General features: G+C 37.6%; 1 protein-coding gene across 1 annotated transcript in view; it reads left to right on the top strand.

Annotated features, from left to right (window-relative positions):
- caly (ubiquitin carboxyl-terminal hydrolase calypso) overlaps positions 1–20,023 on the top strand; it is a 175,797-nt gene that overhangs the window by 65,899 nt on the left and 89,875 nt on the right. The window contains exons 4-6 of the mRNA XM_090390239.1: positions 2,962–3,081; positions 5,673–5,734; positions 10,638–10,780. Coding sequence (XP_090246365.1) covers positions 2,962–3,081; positions 5,673–5,734; positions 10,638–10,780 — 325 coding nt within the window. The remainder of the gene's footprint in view (positions 1–2,961; positions 3,082–5,672; positions 5,735–10,637; positions 10,781–20,023) is intronic.

Consider the following 20,023-nt stretch of genomic DNA (forward strand, 5'->3'; position numbering starts at 1 on the left):
AAGCCTTTCTAAGATCCAAATATATAATATCAAAGTTATTCCCTGCATCCAGTTCTTTTGTGACTACATCATAGTATCCAATCAAATTGGTCAGACAAGACCTGCCCTTAACAAACCCATGCTGTGTCTGAGCTATAACTGAATTCTTGTCCAGATGATCCTGCAGTGCTTCTTTAACCAGTGCCTCCATTAATTTTCCTGGAACCGAAGTTAAACTAACAGGTCTATAATTACTTGTGTCAGCCTTTGATCCTCCTTTGTGAATTGGGGTTACATTTGCACATCTCCAGTCCATGGGTACCTCCCCTGAGTCCAAAGAAGCTCTCATAATTATGGCTAGGGGTTTGCTTACTTCCTTTGCTGCCTCCTTTAATATAACTGGATAGATCCCATCCACCCCGGGTGCCTTTTTTATGTTTATCCTCAACAATTTCTCCTCCACTTTCCTCTCAGTTATTAGAAAATCATCTAGCTCACTGCCAATGTTTACTTCACCTACGACATTCCCCTTCCTGAATAACTCCTCATGTGTGAATGTAGATGCAAAATACTCGTTTAGATTGTTAGCCACCTGAGCTGGATCCTCAACTGTTGAACCATCAACATCCAGTGGACCAATCTGATTCATCCCTTTCCTTCTTGAGTTTAAATAGGTAAAGAACTCTTTTCTGTTTTTCTTTGCATCCTTTGCCAAGGATTTCTCATAATCTGCCTTTGCCTGCCTAATCTCCTTTGTGACTTGGTTACAGACCAACTTATATCTATCATAGGCTTCCACGTCACCCATTAATTTGTATGTATCCCATGCATTTTTCTTCTCTGCCATATGTCTCATTAGTTCATCTGACAACCATTTAGGCCTGAACCTTGAACAATATTTCTTGGTTGGTATGTAAAGCCTGGTAGCTTCCAAGATTAGTTCCTTGAATGCTTCCCATTTTGAATTTGCTGTTGGTAACATCATCAGTTGGTCCCACTGTATAGAATTTAAATACTGTCTCAGACCATCATAGTCGCCTTTACGAAAGCAAAAACCCTTCCCTTTACCTCTGATGGTAGTTACCTCCTTGAGTAAATCCCACTTCAGCACACTGTGATCACTGCCACCCAGTGGTTCATTTATCTGCAGATTCCTAATGCATGAAGAATCACTACTGATAATCAGATCAAGAGTATTGCTCCCTCTTGTTGCCTCACGAACATGCTGGTGTAGAAAACAATCATCCAATAAATCCACAAAAGCCTTGCTAGTGTGTGAGTGACCAACCCACAAATTCCAGTCAATAAACTCCAATCTTAGTTTACTAAGATTGGTGAGGGGAACGAGGGGTCCTCTTACCAAGAAAGGCTTAAGTTCTGCAATTGGCAGCAGCTGAAGACTAGGCATCTGCGAGGTGACCCGATTGAGGTGTATAAGGCCTTGAATGGGAATTCTTCCGCTTGCTCAGATTATGAACCTAAGGGGGCATAAATTCAAATTGAGCAAAGACAATTGTAGAATAGATGTGCAGAAATTTGCCTTTAGCCAGCGGGTGGTTAATTGCTGAAACAAACTTCCATCTGTCGTTGTGGAAGTTGATAGCTTAAATAAATCAAGGAGAAATTGGACAAACGTTTAGTGGGAGAGGTTGTGTGAAATTGTGTTTTTTTTTTTTTTTTTTTGGCTGATGTTGCATAAGCTCATACGCTTGCTTTCTTGAATCACATGCCCCTATTACAACTACTACTGCTATCAAATTCGAGATTACATTATCAAGTTATGCTATACCATAACGATGACATTGCTAAATTAGTTATATCCTTAGCTAAATACAAAAGATATATTCCCAAAAGGTGATTAAAACCTTCAAAAAAATACTTATTTATTACAATTAAAACCCTACTATTCTTCTATGCTACTGATTATGCTACGTTATTCCAGCCAAAACACCAATATGATAGCGGTAAGAATAACGAATTGTAACTTATAAAGTCACTAGCTAAATTTTAAAAAAATACGCTGATGAACTCTACTAAGCCTATTTAATCTATTTGTAAAACACAAATTAATATGTTAACTAATCAAAAAATGCAATTAAACCCTTCACAATACTTAATTACAATTTATACCCAACTGTTTTCTGAGCTACTGGTTACGCTACGATATTCCCGCCATAAACACCACAATGATAGCAGCAGGAGTAGTGAGTTGCATGTGTAAGTCTGAATTTTTGTGCATTTAGGAAGAGACTAATAGTTGCATGTTATTAATTTGTGTATAATGGTTTTTTCTTTTCATTTTTTTTTAGCAGAATTGAAAGTTGTTTCACTGAAAATAAGAGGTGTAAAAAATGGAACACACTTTTAAGTTTTCAAATTTTTCATTAAAACAGATAAAAATTATGTTTAATAAGCACTACAATCCATTAGTAAAAGGTCAAACATTAGCAGTTCCACTGCTGCCTACTTAAAAGGATGAGTGGTATTCATAGAAAATTCGTGCAAAGCTATTTAGATGAATTTTTGTAAAGAAAGTGTGTTAGAATATATTATTCCCTGCATTGAGCATGCTGGCATGCAAACACCAAAAAATAAAATATTCTTTATAGTAATATTAATGCTAATTTTAGTATTCCTTCACTAAAGGTTTGACTTTCAAGCTGAATTACATTGCCCTCATCACCAATGCAATCTTTGTGTTATGAGTCCATTTTCAGGACTTAAAAAGTGTCAAGGTGTGTCTCAGTATCACTGTTTCTAAAGAACGTGGTAGCCAAAAGAGGGGGCTCATGGGTTATTAATATAGTAGTAGTAGTATTATGCAGTAGTGATACGCTTCTGTAGTGGGCCTATTTTACTGAAACACGAATACACCAAACAAACTGCAGTATTATTAATAATTATGTAACTATTTTACATAATATAAATGTTTTCATTTATTTTATAACCAAGGAGCATATTTTATTCCTCTCTTTTCCATAGATGGTTCCCAACTCTTGTGCCACACATGCTCTTTTGAGTGTACTGTTAAATTGTTCTAAAATTCACTTGGGACCAACACTTACAAGATTGAAGGAACATACTGCAAATATGAATCCAGAGGTGAGCATGATAGTCTTTTATAATCATAACTTTTTTTCTTAAATTTATTTGTGTATATAGTCTCATACAATATTTTTTATAAAGGAGGTTTTCTTTATTTCCTGCACTTCTTGTAGTAAGATCACCTTGAATTGAGATAGTGGTGCCTCTGTTTTAACAGTGGTAAGTGAAGTAAAGTATTACAAACAAATATAATAGGCTATTGCATTTTGTACACAAAAAACTAGAAAAATTTAGAAATTTAAATATCTGTTAGAATTACATTACTGTAAATTTAGTATTTCTCAAATATGGCATTCACTTTTAATTTGCATTCTTAATTATTTTTTAATTGGAGAAATATGGCTGTAAGAAATTCTTTATGGCTCCACATTTGTGAAAAATGTGAATCACATGTCTAGTCCTGTGTTTAATTTTTGACAGAGCTCTGGTTTCAGCTACAAATATTCAGAAAAGTTTCAAATGAAACGTGGACCTATTGCAGGGATCCAGAAATGAAACAGGAGTTCATGCAATGGAACCCAAAAAAATTCTGACTCAACCTTTTTCCAGGAAGATCATGGCTGCCATTTTTTGGGATATGGAATTCTTTTCATAGATTACATGCCACATGAGGAAACAGTCACTGGAAATGCCTATGCTACTGTTCTCAAAATATATAAATTTTGAGAATAGTAGGGAGCCATAAAGGAACAGAAGAGGGAAATTGATGTGATGTCTTGCTTCTTTATGACAGTAGTGCTGCCGTACACAAGACCCATAAAGTAATTGCCATTCAGAAAGATTGCAAATTCCAAGAGTTAACTACGTGGCCCGTGGTAATTGTTCCTCTTCAGAAATCAGAAGAAATGCCCACATGGTCGTCAATTTTAAAGTGGTTACAGTCTTTTTCATAGACTAGAACAAACTTTTTTTCCCTTTTTCCAAGTACTATATATATATATATAAAAAAAATAGTCTGTGTTGTATCTTTATCACCAAGGTAGGTGACTTTTGATTGATCTTCATTCATATACAGTAGGACCCCACTTTTCGGCATTCCACGTCCCGGCGATCCGCTAATAGGGGTTTTCAATTATATCCATGTTCATTGTGTTCGGTGCTAGTTCCGCTTTTTCGGAATGACACGCTCATCAGCCAAGTTTGAGAAGGGCATCCAGCATAATTTTATTGTTGGTGATTCAGTCTGTTTACAGCATATGATATTGTAAACGTGTTATTATCCATACATATAGGCTTTTATATGTATTCGCAATTGAAAAAAAAAGTGATTTTTGCTTTTCAGCGGGGGTCCAGAACCCTCCATATAAGTGGGCTCTACTGTATATTGTTTTGAAACTGAGTAAAATTTGTCTGTAGTAAAAATGTTAATTGATTTAATTATATTCATTGAATTACCTGTGATGATGATAAACAAGTGCAATTTTGTAATGAGGAATCATTTTTAAAGATTTATTTAAAATATCCATAAATTATGATACATATTGGTGTTCAGGGGAAACAGTATTCAAAATTTCATTTGATCAGATGAATGTAAATTTAATTGTCTCATGAATTGGTGTAAAGGAGCAGTACTTTGTATATTAAAATTATGATAAGGTATGATATAGTCACATTATTTTATGAATAATGAAACAATAAATGAAAATTTAAATGCTGTGAAATGACATACATGTTATAAATTGGAAATTAATGAATTGAACCACTTTTTTTTACACTCTTCAATTTTTATAAAATAATTTTAATTTGCTGGACTTGGGCACAATACCAAATCTAAAATCAGTAGGCCTATTTTCAGTTATTTGATATTTTGAAACTTTATTTTATTTTCAAGGCAACAAGTGTAATGTAAGGAAAATAAAAGAAAACATGATAAACAAATTCTGCTAAAAGTTATATTGTAGTATCAAAGGAGGAAATGATTATGGGAAAAATTTTAAAATCTTACTCTACATAGCTTAATTTCATCAAATGTAAAAAGTTTAAGGTGTTTTTATATTATAATCAGCTTGATGATATGAGGCTAATTGATTATTGTACTGAAGAAATATTTTATACCTCTAAACATTAGAAGTAGATATATATTAGTATCACTAACAATCTCCTGCAGTTTATTCAAATAATCCTTTTCAAATTAGTTTGTACAATGATATCTTTCTTATCTATTTTTTAGATCAGTATTGTTGAATTAGAATAGAGATCTGGTGACTGCTCATTCACAACTGTTTTAATATTTCATTTAAGGGGAAGTGAAGTTAGTGAATTATTAGTGTGGTTTATTTTTTTAAATAACATATGCAAGTCTAGTCATATTCCATATTCATATTCTGCTTCTATTATGGATAAACTTTAACCTAAATCATTATGTATAGAAAATTCATTCTCTGAGAGGTTGTAAAAGTTTATTTATTACCATCAAAATAAAAGTAATCAATTATAATTCATCAGCTACTGAGTTTTATTGTACAGTTTTATTGTTTAGATAGACATTTAATATTTATAAAAATATTGACTGAATTGGGAAGTAGTTGTCATGTTACAATAAAGTAGTGATAATTTTTTAAAAGTTTTTTTTTGCATATTTTCTTCAGAACAAAGGCTATGCCATTGGCAATACTCCAGAACTAGCAAGAGCTCATAACAGTCATGCAAAGTAAGTAAATTTAATTTACACCAACTCCCATTATCATTCATTCATTCATAGTAGTCATTTGTTATACCTATTCTTTTTAATAAAAGAAATTAAAGGAGAACTTCTTTTATTGCTGGTGTAGTAAAGAAATTAAAAATACATTAGGTTAATTTAACTTGTCTTTTCCTGTTGAATTGTACTTGCAATTTTGTGGAAAATGAACTAATAGCACAACTAAAATTAAACAGCTCTTGAGAAGTGTTAATAAATATTAAATATTAAAACTAGTAATGAATCAAAGTGGGCTGTTCCTTCACTTACTTTCAAGTCTCAAAAGAAAAGGTTCAGGACTGCCTTTTATGGAAACAACCCTGGCCCGGCTAAGGATAACGACTGGAAAAAAGAAAAACGATTCTTTGCTATTTGGAATGTGAGAAGTATAACTCACAAGGAAGACCAAATTGATGATATTCTGATGAAAAAGAAAATTAAAATAGCATTTGACAGAGCCAAAAAAGAAACTTCAAAGAACAAGGGAAACCAAAAACTACACCCATATCTGCAGTGACATTAGAAAAGAACGAGCAAGAGCAGGAGTATCAATTGTGATTCATAAATCACTTAAAGATAGAATAAATAATTATATCTATTGGAGTGAATGAATAATAAAAATACGTCAAAAAATATAAAGAGGGTATCTAACAATGATAGGCTTTTATGCACCGGAAGAAGGCAGAGAGGAAGACAGCTCTGAATTTTACAGCCAACTTAAAAGTATAATAGGAAAAGTAAACAAGAATAACATGCTGCTCCTGCTGGGAGACATGAATGCTAGAGTAAGAAATATAAAAATCCAAAATCACGTAGGCAGCTTTGGGGAACCAAAAAAATAGAAATGACCAAGGATTTCTCGATCTATAATAATTTAAAAATAATGAACACAATATTTAAACATAAAGGTGCACACAAATATACATGATCACAAGAGGAACAAAATCTATTATAGATTATACCTTGGCAAACAGCAAAGTTGGAAAATTCATACTCGACACAATAGTTTCATAGAGGATATGAAATTGAATCAGACCACTTCTTATTTCTGACTGCCTTGAGATTCCCTCCACCATGGCTGAGGCATAAAAAGGAAAAACCATCTCAAGAATGTCTATATAAAGTAAGCTCCTAAATAATCCTGAAATACAGAAGAAATACCAACAAGAAATAGATAAGAAATTAAATTATCTTGCAGGAGTAAATATAGAAGATAACTGGAGCTGCCATTGCAAAATTTTGGAAGAATCAGCAGAGGCAACACTGGGTGTGAAAAAATGATGGCAGAGAAAAAAAGGAGTTGCAACAGTGGGATGCAGAAATCAGCACTATAATTCAGGAGAAAAAGAATGCATATAAAAAATAGATAACCACAAAAAAACTAGAAGATGAAGTGGAATATAAACGAAAAAGAGCCATAGCCAAAAGAGAAACACAAAAAAGACAAAGAGATCAATGGAACAATTTTGTAACTAACGTAGAAACAGTCATTAATAAGTCACTTACTAGCATATACAAAGTAATGAGACAAATGAGCAATAACCTCAAGGAAACAGTCAAAATTAACACAATACCATTAGAAAACTAGCTCAACTATTATAAAAACCTATGGATGACAGCTGATCCTGCCCTGGCTAAAGCAACATCTTACAATAATATAATAGAAGCCTTCACTAATGAAGAACTGGAAACAGTGCTTAAAAATAGTAAAAACCAACAATGTCCCGGCGACGATGGAATTAACATAGAACTCATCAAATACTCAGGAAAAAATTTTGAAATTAAACTACTTGAACTGATGAATATGATTTTTGCAGGTCACCTGCCACCAGATAGCTGGCAAAATGCTCTTGTAGTGACAATTTTTAAAAAAGGCAATATAAATGACTGAAACAACTATAGAGGAATCAGTCTCCTGAAATCAGGATATAAAATATACCCAAGCCTTTTAAAACTGAAACTTAGTAAATGCTACGAAGCTCCTCATAGATTAGAAAAAAGCCTTTGACAAGGTGAGCTGAACAAAATTATTCGAAATACAATACACCGAACCAGTTGATCAAGGCATCCTCAATATTTATAAAAATAATAGAATAAAAATTAAGATCAAATCACAAACAACTGAATTGGAGACGATAAATACAGGGTGCGACAGGGATGTGGACTGTCCCCGCTTCTATTTGACATTTATATAAATTATATTATAAGAGAATGGAGGAAAATCACCATGACAGGAATCAAAATTAGCCACAAAGCAAAAATAGACACACTGCTTTTTGCTGATGACCAGGTTCTAATAGAAGAAAATGAGAACTCGTTGCAGGAAGCAAGATCTGCATTGACAGTAATATTATCGAACAAGTTAACACTTTCAAATACCTAGGATACCACCTGTCCTATGAAAAAGAAAAAGATATTGAGCAAATAATAAATAACTACATAGGAATTACTAAAACTATAAATCATATATTCAAATCTAATCTGGTGCATAAGAAAACCAAGGACATGGATACATAACACCCTCACCAGACCAATCCTAACCTATGACTCTGAGGCATGGACAGTGAGCAAAGGGGATAGGAGGAGGTTGACTGGTGCAGAAATGCACTTCTTGCACAGAACCACAGGCTATACCAGACTTAATATGAAAAGAAATCAAGACATCCTGTCAGAACTGCAGACAAAGTTAGTACTGAATTTTATCGACTCATACAGAAACAGATGGATCCAGCATGTAGAGAGAATGGAAGACGGATGCTATCTGAAAGAGATTCTAAACTACAAACCCTGAGGAAGGAGAGACAGAGGTAGACCCCTGGAAAGATGGAGAAAGGCTATAACAGGCCACTAGGCCTAATACTGGACAGGAAGAAGAAGAAGATGAATCAAAGTAAAATTCCAGGCCAAATGATATAATGCAAGGCCTGGCTAGCTGAGCAGAACATGAGGCTACAGTGGAACACACATTTCAATTGATCATGGTCTGAGCCATGTGATTGGAGTACAAACAGAATATTTATTTATTTATTTTAAATTGAAGCAGTACCTGATGGAAAACCAGTTCAAAAGCTCGATCTTGCTCTTCTTTGAATATCATCAGGGAGTTGGTGCGTGAAATTGATTAACTGATAATCCCGAAAACCTTTATAATGGTACATACACTGATGAGCCAAAACATTATGATCCCCCACCTAATATGATGGTGGGGGATCATAATGTTTTGGCTGCACGTCCTCCACGTGCAGCCAAAACAGCTCATACCTGGCAAGACTTGCATGCAACAAGATTTCTAAATGTGTCTTGTGGTATCTGGTAACAACACATAACCAGCAGATGCTTTAACTCCTGTAAGGTCATTAAACGCCACAGATCGGAGTTGCTGTTCCAACACAAACCACAGATGCTAGATGGAATTGATGTCTGGGGAATTTGGAGGCCAGGGCAATACCTGGAAGTCTTCCTCATGTTCCGTGAACCAGTCCTCAACAATCGGGGCAGTGTAGCACGGCACATTATCCTGCTGAAAGACAGCACCACCAGAGGGGAAGACTGTTGCCATGAAAGGGTGTACCTGGTCAGCAATGATGTTTAGGTAGGTGGTAGATGTCAGAGTACCCAGTACATGGATGACTGGACCCAGAGTATCCCCGCAGAACATCGCCCAAAGCACGACGCCTCCGCCACCGACTTGTTTTCATCTCACGGTGCATCCAGGCGCCATCACTTCCCCAGATAAATAACGCACACATACTCGGTCATCCACATGGTGCAATAGGAAACATGATTCATCAGGCCAAACGACCTTCTTCCAATCACTCAAGGTTCAGTTTCGATGCTTGCGTGCCCATTGTAGGCACTGTCGCTGGTGAACTGTGGTTAGCATGGGCACTCAGAGTGGCCTGCGACTATGCAGTCCCATTTTCAGCAGGGTTTGATGTACTGTGTGTTGTTACACATTATTCCCATCACCAGCATTCCAATTACTGGCGAGTTGCGCCACAGTTGCCCTTCTGTTGCCACGTACCATCCAGGAGAGCTTTCGCTCACCTTGATCATCGATGAGCCGTGGTCGTTCACCATCTTGCCAGCGGTTCGTGAGTTTTCTCTGCTCAGACCACTTTCGGTAGGTACTAACCACAACTGACTGTGAACACCCCACCAGTCGTGCAGTTTCGGATATGCTCTGACCCAGTCGTTTGGCCATTAAATTTGGCCTTTGTCAAACTGCTTAATTTCGCTGCCTTTCCCATCTGAAAAACAAGAGTAACACTGATTAACGGAGCTCAGTATCAGGTGGTTTTTATACCATGTCCCAGACCTGCACATGCGCCGTAGTTCACCTGCAGTTACCAATCTTAGTACAGCATAGTGTAAATTTGAGTATATTTGTAATATTGCATGTTTTTTTTTTTTTTATCTTTCATATATATACTGTATTTTCTACATCTTTCATCAGTTTCCATAAAATTGGTTAAATTATAGTAATTAAATATATTCATTGCTAAACTCATGTGGGAGCCTGGCTAGCTGAGCAGAACATGAGGCTACAGTGGAATACACATTTCAATTGATCATGGTCTGAGCCATGTGATTGGAGTACAAACAGAATATTTATTTATTTATTTTAAATTGAAGCAGTACCTGATGGAAAACCAGTTCAAATTTACTTCATTACATTGTCTCATTTAATAAATCAAACTAAAATAATTAAATTTCCAAATCTCTTCCAGTTAGCAAATAGGCCTTTGAACATCCAAAGAAAATGTAAAATTACATATGAAGTTTGATCTTTATATCATGATATATTTGTTTTAGGCCTAAAATAAGTAAGTGTTTTTTATTATTATTATTATTATTATTTTTTTTTTTTTAGGCCAGAACCTCGTCACTTACATGAGAAGTCTCACGGAATCTCAACTGGACGTACAATGGAGGCATTTCACTTTGTCAGTTATGTTCCTATTAATGGTCGACTGTTTGAACTTGATGGTCTCAAACCATTTCCTATTGATCATGGTAAGATTTATAAAAGTAGAAGTTGTTTCTTCTTATAAATCTCTTTTAGTTATTCCTTTAGTGTTGGTTTCAGTAAGTGTTACTGAATTCTAGAGACTTCCTACAAAATTCCCATCTTTCAAGAATATGATGAAAGATAAAATCTATTTATCAATTAACCTTGCATTCCTATTCTCCAAGGCCCCCCACCTCATAATAATTCTAAAGCAACACTGGTTATGCATCTGTTATCTGTATGTCACTAAACTCCACACCTTAATAATTTTAAGAATTTAAAATAAATTTTCATGTAATATCCACATCAAAATCTGTGATACGAGCTATAACGCAGAGCAAGATGGAAACATACTGTATTCGTGGTCTTAACTGGAGATCATTTAGTATACCTCTGAATGTGGAAAATTTGTTATTGACAAAAGGTACATGAGAATATAGTTTAACACTTTCACTGCATGCTTTTTCCAGAGACCTTTTTGACTCAGGATTTAAAACTACAGGATTGAGTTGATCTTGATTGGGAAGGGCAGAGACTTTTTTGGCTTGATTCCCACTGTGGCTGAATTAGTCAGACAGTTGTGAAGGTTGCTTGAAAAAATATACAATTTTTCTTCTGTCAAATCGGAAGCAAATTGTTTTATTAGAGTCAGGTGGTTTAATCTCTCTAAGTGGATTAAAAATCTCATTGGGCACATGGGTATCATGATGCAGCTAATGTATTAAAGAGAAAGAGCAGATAAGAATTGCACCAAATATTACACAGTGACAAAGAAGTATAGGTAGTTCTCTTCAATGTCATCCCACAAATGTTATTTTCTTCTAATGCTGTTTATTAGTGGCAAATGATGCAAGAAGGCAAGCTTATTGAGCATCAGCCAAAAAAAAAAAAAAAATCCCATTTCACTTTTCCATCCCCTCCAAAAGTTTGTTTAGTTCTTCCTTGAATTTATTTAGCTATCAACTTCCACAACAACAGATGGAAGTTTATTCTAGCAATCTCCCACCCATTGGCTAAAGGCAAACTTCAGCACATCTAGTCTGCAACTGCCCTTCCTCAGTTTGAATTTGTGCCTCCTCATGTGCTTAGTCCAAGCAAGAGAAAGAATCCCTTCAGCATTGAGCTTGCTCAATCTGTTCAAAGCCTTAAACACCTCAATCAGACCTTCCCGTAGGTGCCTAGGGTCCAGATGCTGCAGTTTGCATAATTGAAGCCTTTCTAGGTAAGGACACCCTTTTCTTTCCTTTACCAATCTGGTTACCCTTCTCTGCACCCGTTTCAGCAGATCTACATCCTTCCTAAAATTAGACCTCCGGACTTGTTTGCAGTTTTCAAGATTTGACCTGACCCTTATACAAGAGGGATAATTACTTCCTTATCCCTGATAGCATAATTCCTGTATATCATTGACAAAGCCACATGAGCTATCCTTGGCAGTCTGTCTGCACTGCTCAAAGAACTTCTTATGTGACTGCACAATTACCCACAGGTCTTTTTCAGTTCCACTACCCTGAGTGTAGTACCACACAGTTGGTACATTACTCTGAGGTTACTGTTACCCATATGCAATACTTTACATGTGTTAACTTCAATTGCCATTTCTCAGCCTATCTGCCTAACTTTTCTAGATCCTGTTGCAGTATCATACTATCATTAACCACACTGCCAATCTTTGTATCATCTGCAAACTTGGATATTAAGTCTGATATGCCTTTTTTAGTATCATTGATAAATATAGAAAACAACAATGGGCCCAACACCAAACTCTGTGGGGCTCCACTAATAATATTACTCCACGGCGAGCAGTGTCCGTTGATTACCACTCTCTGTCTTCTCTTGCTCAGACAGCCATTTATCCATAGCATCAACTTGCCCTTAATGCCATGCTGCTCCAATTTGTACAGCAGCCTTCCATGTGCAACAGTATCAAAAGCTTTCTTGAAATCCAAGATATGATATCAAAATTATTATTTTTTGCATCCAGCTCCTTTGTAACCACATCATAGTATCCGATCAAATTGGTCAGGCAAGATTTCCCCTTAACAAACCCATGCTTTCTGAACTATAGCTGCAGTCTTGTGTAGATGAACCTGCATTGCTTCTTTAACTAGTGATTCCATTATTTTCTCTGGAACAGAAGTTAAAATAACAGGTCTGTAATTACTCTTGCCCCCCTTTGTGAATTGGGAATACATTTACACACTGTAGTCCGTGTCGTTGTCGTCGCCCCCCCCTCCCCCCAAATCCAAGGTTGCTCTCATAATTATGGCTAAAGGTTTACTTTCTTCCTTTGCTGCCTCCCTTAATATAACTGGATGGAAAGCTTTTGACACTGTTGCACAGGAAAGACCACTGTACAAATTGGAGCAGAATGGTATTAAGGGTAAGTTGCAACAATGGATAAAAGGGTGGTTGAGTGGGAGAAGACAGAGGGTAGTAATCAATGGACGCTGCTCTTTGTGAACTAACCCCAGGGGCTCACATCTGGTGAGTATGAGTTTGGCACACCCAGAGTGCTGAGTTGGATATCATCAGTCTTCTCTTTCTTGGTGATTCCCTTTTGACACACACTCTCTCAGGGTAACTTGGGAATTTTTTTTTGGCTGGTGCAGCATAAGCCTCAGGCTTCCTTGCACCATATAGCTAGTAATAATAATAACAATAATAAAGTTATTACAAAATCATTTAACTCCCTGTTAGAGTTTGATAAACTTCTGGTCTCTACTTCCCTGCAGGTCATTTGTGAATGTACATTCTTGATGGAATACCTTCTAGTATCTGTTCACTGCCTTGCTGGTACATCACTTATCGAGTCAAAAGTAATGACTGGTCACTGGTGGACAGGCCCTCGTGTACCCTCTAGTTCTTAACAAGTCTTAACAAGAGCTGGTGCTGTGTTATATCAATAAAAGACTCCCCAGCCAAAGAGGAGAAAATGAGGAGCTGTTCTAGATCATTTAATACAAAGGGTACTAGGAAAGTTTTGCAATACAGCTTTGTTTATTTAATTTTTTCAAAGTAATTTCCTCTACATTCAATACACCTCTCCATCCTCCGAAACCAATCTTTAAACCAGTTCTGCCAAGTTTCACTAGGGAGTAAAGCACACTCGTTGTCCCAAGCCCGTAGAAGGTCCTCATCACTGGAAAACCACCTCCCTTTTAGCTTCATTTTCACATGCGGGAACAGTGCAAAGTCGCAGGGAGCAAGGTCTGGACTGTAGGGAGGGTGCTCGAGAAGTTTCAGTCCTGTCGTGGTCAAATATTTGGTGCAGGCTTTGGCGCGGTGAGCTGGAACATTATCGTGATGGAGGTACCAGGTGTCCATTCTTGACTTTGGCCGCAGGTTCCTCATAGATCCAATGACTTAAGGCAGGCATTGTTCAGTATACCACTTAGCTATGACTGTCTTCTGCGTGTCCAAAACGACATGGTCCACAATTCCACTCGATTTGAAAAATACAGCTATCATTTTCTCCTTTACAGATCGGGATTTTCTGACAATTACGGGTGTGTCGTCATCATCAAAGACCCAAACTTTGTTTTGAGCCTTGGTCGGCAGATCGTAATAGTACAGCCAAGTCTCGTCACCTGTCACAATGTTGTTCACATACCGAGATTGTCCCTTATCAAACTTTTTTAACATTTCCCGGCACCAAGTCACACGTCGTGTCATCTGCTCTTCAGTCAGTTGATGCGGCACCCAGAGAGAACAAAGTTTCTTCACATGCAAATGATCTTGCAGAATCGAACGAATTGCTGGTGCATTTAGGCCCAAAGTATCCTCTATCTGTTGGTAGGTCACTCGCCTGTTTTCGTCAAGCATTTTCCTCACAGCAGTAACGTTTTCCTCCGTAACTGACGTTCGTGGCCTTCCCGGCCTCTCAGAATCCTCCAGAGTGAAATTTCCCCTTTGGAATTCTCTATACCACCTGAATATCGTTGTACGATGTGGACAATCATCATCTAGTGCAAGAGTCATTTCTTCTAAGCACTGGTCTATGGTTAAACCACGCACGAAATTATACCGCAAAACTGTCCTTATCTCATTTCGTGACCACGATGCCATCACAAGCACTTTACACTCTCACTACTAATGAATAGCTGAGCCCATCAACTTGGCGCGGAGGCTACTATGCACGTATGAACATGTCTCAACATGCAGCAACAAGCAGCTTCCTGTGATTCATTGTTGCATCATATTGCAAAACTTTCCTAGTACCCTTCGTATCATCATCCCTGAGGAAGTTAGGAACTCTTCAAGATCCTGACCTCTATCGTCAGAATCCATTCCTCCCCAGAGAGCCAGAGAGTTGATTGGAGTAGAGCCCATCTGCACTATGTTTGCTGAACCCAGCTTGTGCAGGGCTCACTCCAGATACAGCGATTTAAAGTAAATGGTACCCAGAGCCCCCATGACCTTGTCACAAACATCATGTTCATCGTGCAGTGATACAACTACAGTTACAGTTAAATATGGGTTCGTTATCAAAATTTTCGTGTAGGGGACTCCGAGGCTTCCTCCACTCTGTACAGCTTAGGATAGTCAAAAACATGGCCACTCAATACATAAGGCTCCTGCAACATCACTAGGTCAGCCTTTGTCCCATGAATGGCAAGTGTTAACTCTGCAAGGCTACAAAATTTCTATCCATTGATCTGCATTATAGTGTACAGGCATACCTCACTAATATAGTGGCCACCTCCATAAAGTGAATCACAGCCTTTTTTAACTTGCTAGTGCATATAAAAGTCTAAAAACATATTTACATTATCATTTATTAAGTGCACAATAGCACTAGGCCTAAAAAAAACAATGCAAAAGTAAAAATAATAAATTTTAAAAAATGCTACAGTACTGTATTGCTAACCTTAAAATATTTTTGTCCTTTACTTATGGTGACTGACAAATGAACATTTTAGAAGAAATAATTGTGGAAGGAAGGCTGTAGGACCTAGTGGAGCTTCATCATCTGAGCCTTCACCAAATGTTATTCTCTTTGCTGGTGGACAGTCTTGCCTTGATGTTGATGGCTGTTGAAGGTTAGGGTAGCTGTGGCACTTTTTTAAAATAAGACAACAAGTAAGTTTGCCTCATTGACTGATGCTTCCTTTCGCAAAGGATTTGTCTATAGTATGCTGTACCATTTGATAGTATTTTACCCACTGTAGAACTTCTTTCAAAATTGCCATCAATCCTCTCAAAGCCTGCCACTACTGTATCAAGTAAGCAAACGTAGTATTCTAAATCTTTTGTTGTCATTTCAGCAATACTCACTGGATATTCATCAGGAGTAGATGCCATCTCAAGAAGTAACATTCTTTGCTCATCTACCAAAAGCAAGTCGTCATCCGTTAAAGGCTGATCATGAGATGCCAGCAATTCAGCCATATCTTCAGGCTCCACTTCCAGTTCTCTTGTGATTTCCACCATATTTGCAGTCACTTCCTCCACTGAAATCTCAAGCCTTTCAAAGTCATCCATGTGGGTGGGAATCAACTTCTTCCAAACTCCTTTTAATGTTGATATTTTGACCTCCCATGAATCACGAATGTTCTTAATGGCATCTAGAATGGTAAATCCTTTCCAGAAGGCTTTTAGTTTATTTTGCCTAGGCCCATCAGAGGTATCACTGTCTAAGGTAGCTATAGCTTTAACAATTGTCCATTTTAAATAATAGGACTTGAAAGCAGCAATTACTCCTTGATCCATGGGCTGCAGAATAGATGTTGTGTTAGCAGGCAGAAAAACAACATTAATTTCTTCATACATCTCCATTAGAGCTCTTGGGTTACCAGGTGCATTGTCACTAATCAGTAATATCTTGAAAGGAATTTTTTTTACTAAGCCATAGGCCTCAACAGTGGGCTTAAACTATTCGGTAAACCACATAGTAAACAGATCTGCTGTCTCCCAGGGAGACAGCAGATCTCTTGAGGGCCCTACGGTTTTCAGAATGGTAGATGAGCATTGGCTCCAACTTGCAGTCACCAGCTGAATTAGCCCCTAACAAGATAGTCAGCCTATCCTTTGCAGCTTTGAAGCCCGGCATTGACTTCTCCTCTCTAGCTATGAAAGTCCTAGACAGCATCTTCTTCCAATACAGGGCTGTTTCGTTGACTTTGAAAATCTGCTGCTTAGTGTAGCCACCTTCATCAAAAAGACCTGGGAGTAATTGTGCAGTCATATATGAAGTTTTCTGAGCAATGCAGACAGGCTGCCAGGGCAGGTCATGGGGTTTTGTCAATGATATATAGGAATTTTTCTAGCAGGGAAAAGGAGGTGATTGTCCCTCTGTATAAGGCAATGGTCAGGCCACGCCTTCAGTACTGCTTACAGGTCTGGAGGCCTCATTTTAGGAAGGATGTAGATTTGCTTGAGCGTGTACAGAGAAGGGCAACAAGATTGGTGAGGGGAATGAAGGGATCCTCTTACCAAGAGAGGCTTAAGTTCTGCAAATTGCAGTGGCTGGAGACTAGGCACCTGCGTGGTGATCTGATTGAGGTGTATAAGGCCTTGGATGGGTTGAGCACGCTGAATTCTGATGGGATCCTTCCACTTGTTCAGATTACGAACCTAAGGGGGCATAAATTCAAATTAAGAAAAGACAGATGTAGAATAGATGTGCGGAAATTTGTCTTTAGCCAGCAGGTGGTTAATTGCTGGAACAAACTTCCATCTGTCGTTGTGGAAGTTGTTAGGTTAAATAAATTTAAGGAGGAACTGGACAGGCATTTGGAGGGAATGGTGTGATTTTTTTTTTTTTTTTTTGGCTGATGCTGCATAAGCTCATACACTTGCTTTCTTGCATCACATGCCACTACTACTACTACTACTACTACCTTAGCTAGTTCATCTGCATAGCTTTCTGCAGCTTCTACATCAGCACTAGCTACTTCACCTTGCACTTTTATGTTGTGGAGATGGCTTCTTTCCTTAAACCTCATGAACCAACTTCTGCTAGCTTCAAACCTCTCTTCTGCAGCTGCCTTGCTTCTCTCAGCCTTTGCTCTGGATTAAGCTTTGGTTTAAAGGAACGTTGTGGCTGGTTTAATCTTCTATCCAGACCACTAAAACTTTCTCCATATCGGCAATAAGGCTGTCTCACTTTCTTATCACTTTTGTGTTCACTGAAGTAGCGCTTTTAATTTCTTTCAAGGACTTCTCCTTTTGAGTTCACTACTGTGCTAACTGTTTGGCACGCCAAACCTAGCTTATGGCCTATCTCGGTGTTTGACATGCCTTTCTCATTAAGCTTAATCGTTTCTAGCTTTTGATTTAAAGTAAGAGGCTTGCGGCTCTTCTTTTCACCAGCACTACACTTAGGGGCCATTGTACTGTAATTAATAATTACAATAACAATAACACAAGTAAAAAGTTTGAAAACTGCCAGAATACGACACTGAGACATGAAGTCACAAATGCTGTAAACAGACTGAGCTCGGATAAAAAAATGGTGGAAGTTGACTCACTCGATTCAGCTCAGAGTCAGCTGATGTGCACATCACTGATGAACCCCCCCCCCCTTCCTTAAGAGCAAGGCAAGCACCGAAAATAATAAAACATGAATATAATTCAAAAGTGCCGTATTAGCGAAGCACCTTAAAGCAAGATACGCCTGTATTTGGATCTAGTCGCCATAATTTGTATGACGTTTAAGTATATCTAGTGCTCAAGCATATTCAGGGCACAGTCAGTCCACAGTAGTCATCACTATGACAGTACTTAGCCACATGCCTGTAGGACATGCATTTGTAGCTTTGGGTTGGTATCAGGCGGTTCCTCTCCCGATGCGAGCTGCAATCAACATAGACTCTTGTCCTTATGATCAGGAATCTCCTGATCATGCCTGTGAGTTCAAGCAGAAAATTATAGCCAGAGGACCCTCTGACCATATTTTTAGTCACAACAGTCATTCCAGAATTCAGTTGTTCTTTGGGAATCCCACTTTCAGCAAGATGAACAGTAACAACAAAAAAAGCTCACTCTACTAGCTGAGGTTTCCCCCAACTGCCTGGCGAAGACCACAGGAAGGTCTCTTCAAGGCAGTTGATGAGTGGGGAAAAACAAATATGGATATAGTATAATAGAAGCAGCCAGATATAGCACTAATAAATGCAAAAACCAACCAACCATTAATCAAGAACCTTGGCATCTGGGCCAACTATGGTTAATATATCAACACGTCCAAGATACTCTTTATCATTAGCCATATAGTGCAAGGAAGCCTGAGGCTTTTGCTACACCAGCCAAAACAAAAAATTTCTGAGTTACCCTGGGAGAGAGAGAGAAAACATGAGTCAAAAGTAGTAGGGAATCACCAAGGAAGAAGAATGGTGATATCCAGCTCAGGACCCTGGGTGTGCCAAGCCCATACTCACCAGATGTAAACCCCCGTCACTTAGAAATGGATAAATAAACTTACCTTTAAACAGAGCTGGCCTGATATTACTAGATGATTCATGAGGCCCATAGATCTGAATATTTTTCTATTTGTGTAAGGAAGTTATTTATCAGAAAGATATTGTTTCCAACTTCATTTCAAATTTGAAACTTTTTGGGTATTGATTCTCTAATAAATTTCCTAATTATATACAGGTAGGACCCGTTTTACGACATGGTTAGGTTCCAGCAAAGCAGGGTTGGTAAATGAAAAGTTGTTAAACAAGACCAAATTATAATGTAATTGAATGAGATAGGTTCCAAAATTCCCAAAATTTTTCCAAGTATGCACTAATATTTCTGTTCTTTATAAATGATTAATTATTTTAAACATTTAATGCACATGTTTAATTTATACTTATATATAAAATAATTAATAAAATAAAATTTTACTTTGGTCCTGTGGAGTCATCACTTGAGTACATATTTACTCAAGTGATGACTCCACTTCCCGTTTCGTCCACATTAAAAACTAAATCAGGGTGGTAGTTGCCTTCATCTATTAAGCGTTTAAATTCGGAAGGATACTCTTCCACCACTGCAACATCAGCACTAGCAGCCTCACCAGACGCTTTCACATTGTGAATTTTACAACAGTTTTTAAACCGATGAAACCACCCTTTGCTGGCCATAAATGTTTCGGTGCTACCAGACTCCTCACATATTTCGTCAGATAATGACTTTGCCTTGTCCCTGTGTAACAGGAATGTTATTTTGGTTCATATCATCAACCCACAACACTAACAATTTCTCCATTTTTTCCATTGTCTCACTGCGTGAATAAGTTGTTCTGGAGGATGACACAC

The sequence above is a fragment of the Mastigoproctus giganteus genome, chromosome 2 (genome assembly GCF_048544385.1).
Source record: "Mastigoproctus giganteus isolate SK-2022 chromosome 2, ASM4854438v1, whole genome shotgun sequence".
Taxonomy (NCBI): domain Eukaryota; kingdom Metazoa; phylum Arthropoda; class Arachnida; order Uropygi; family Thelyphonidae; genus Mastigoproctus; species Mastigoproctus giganteus.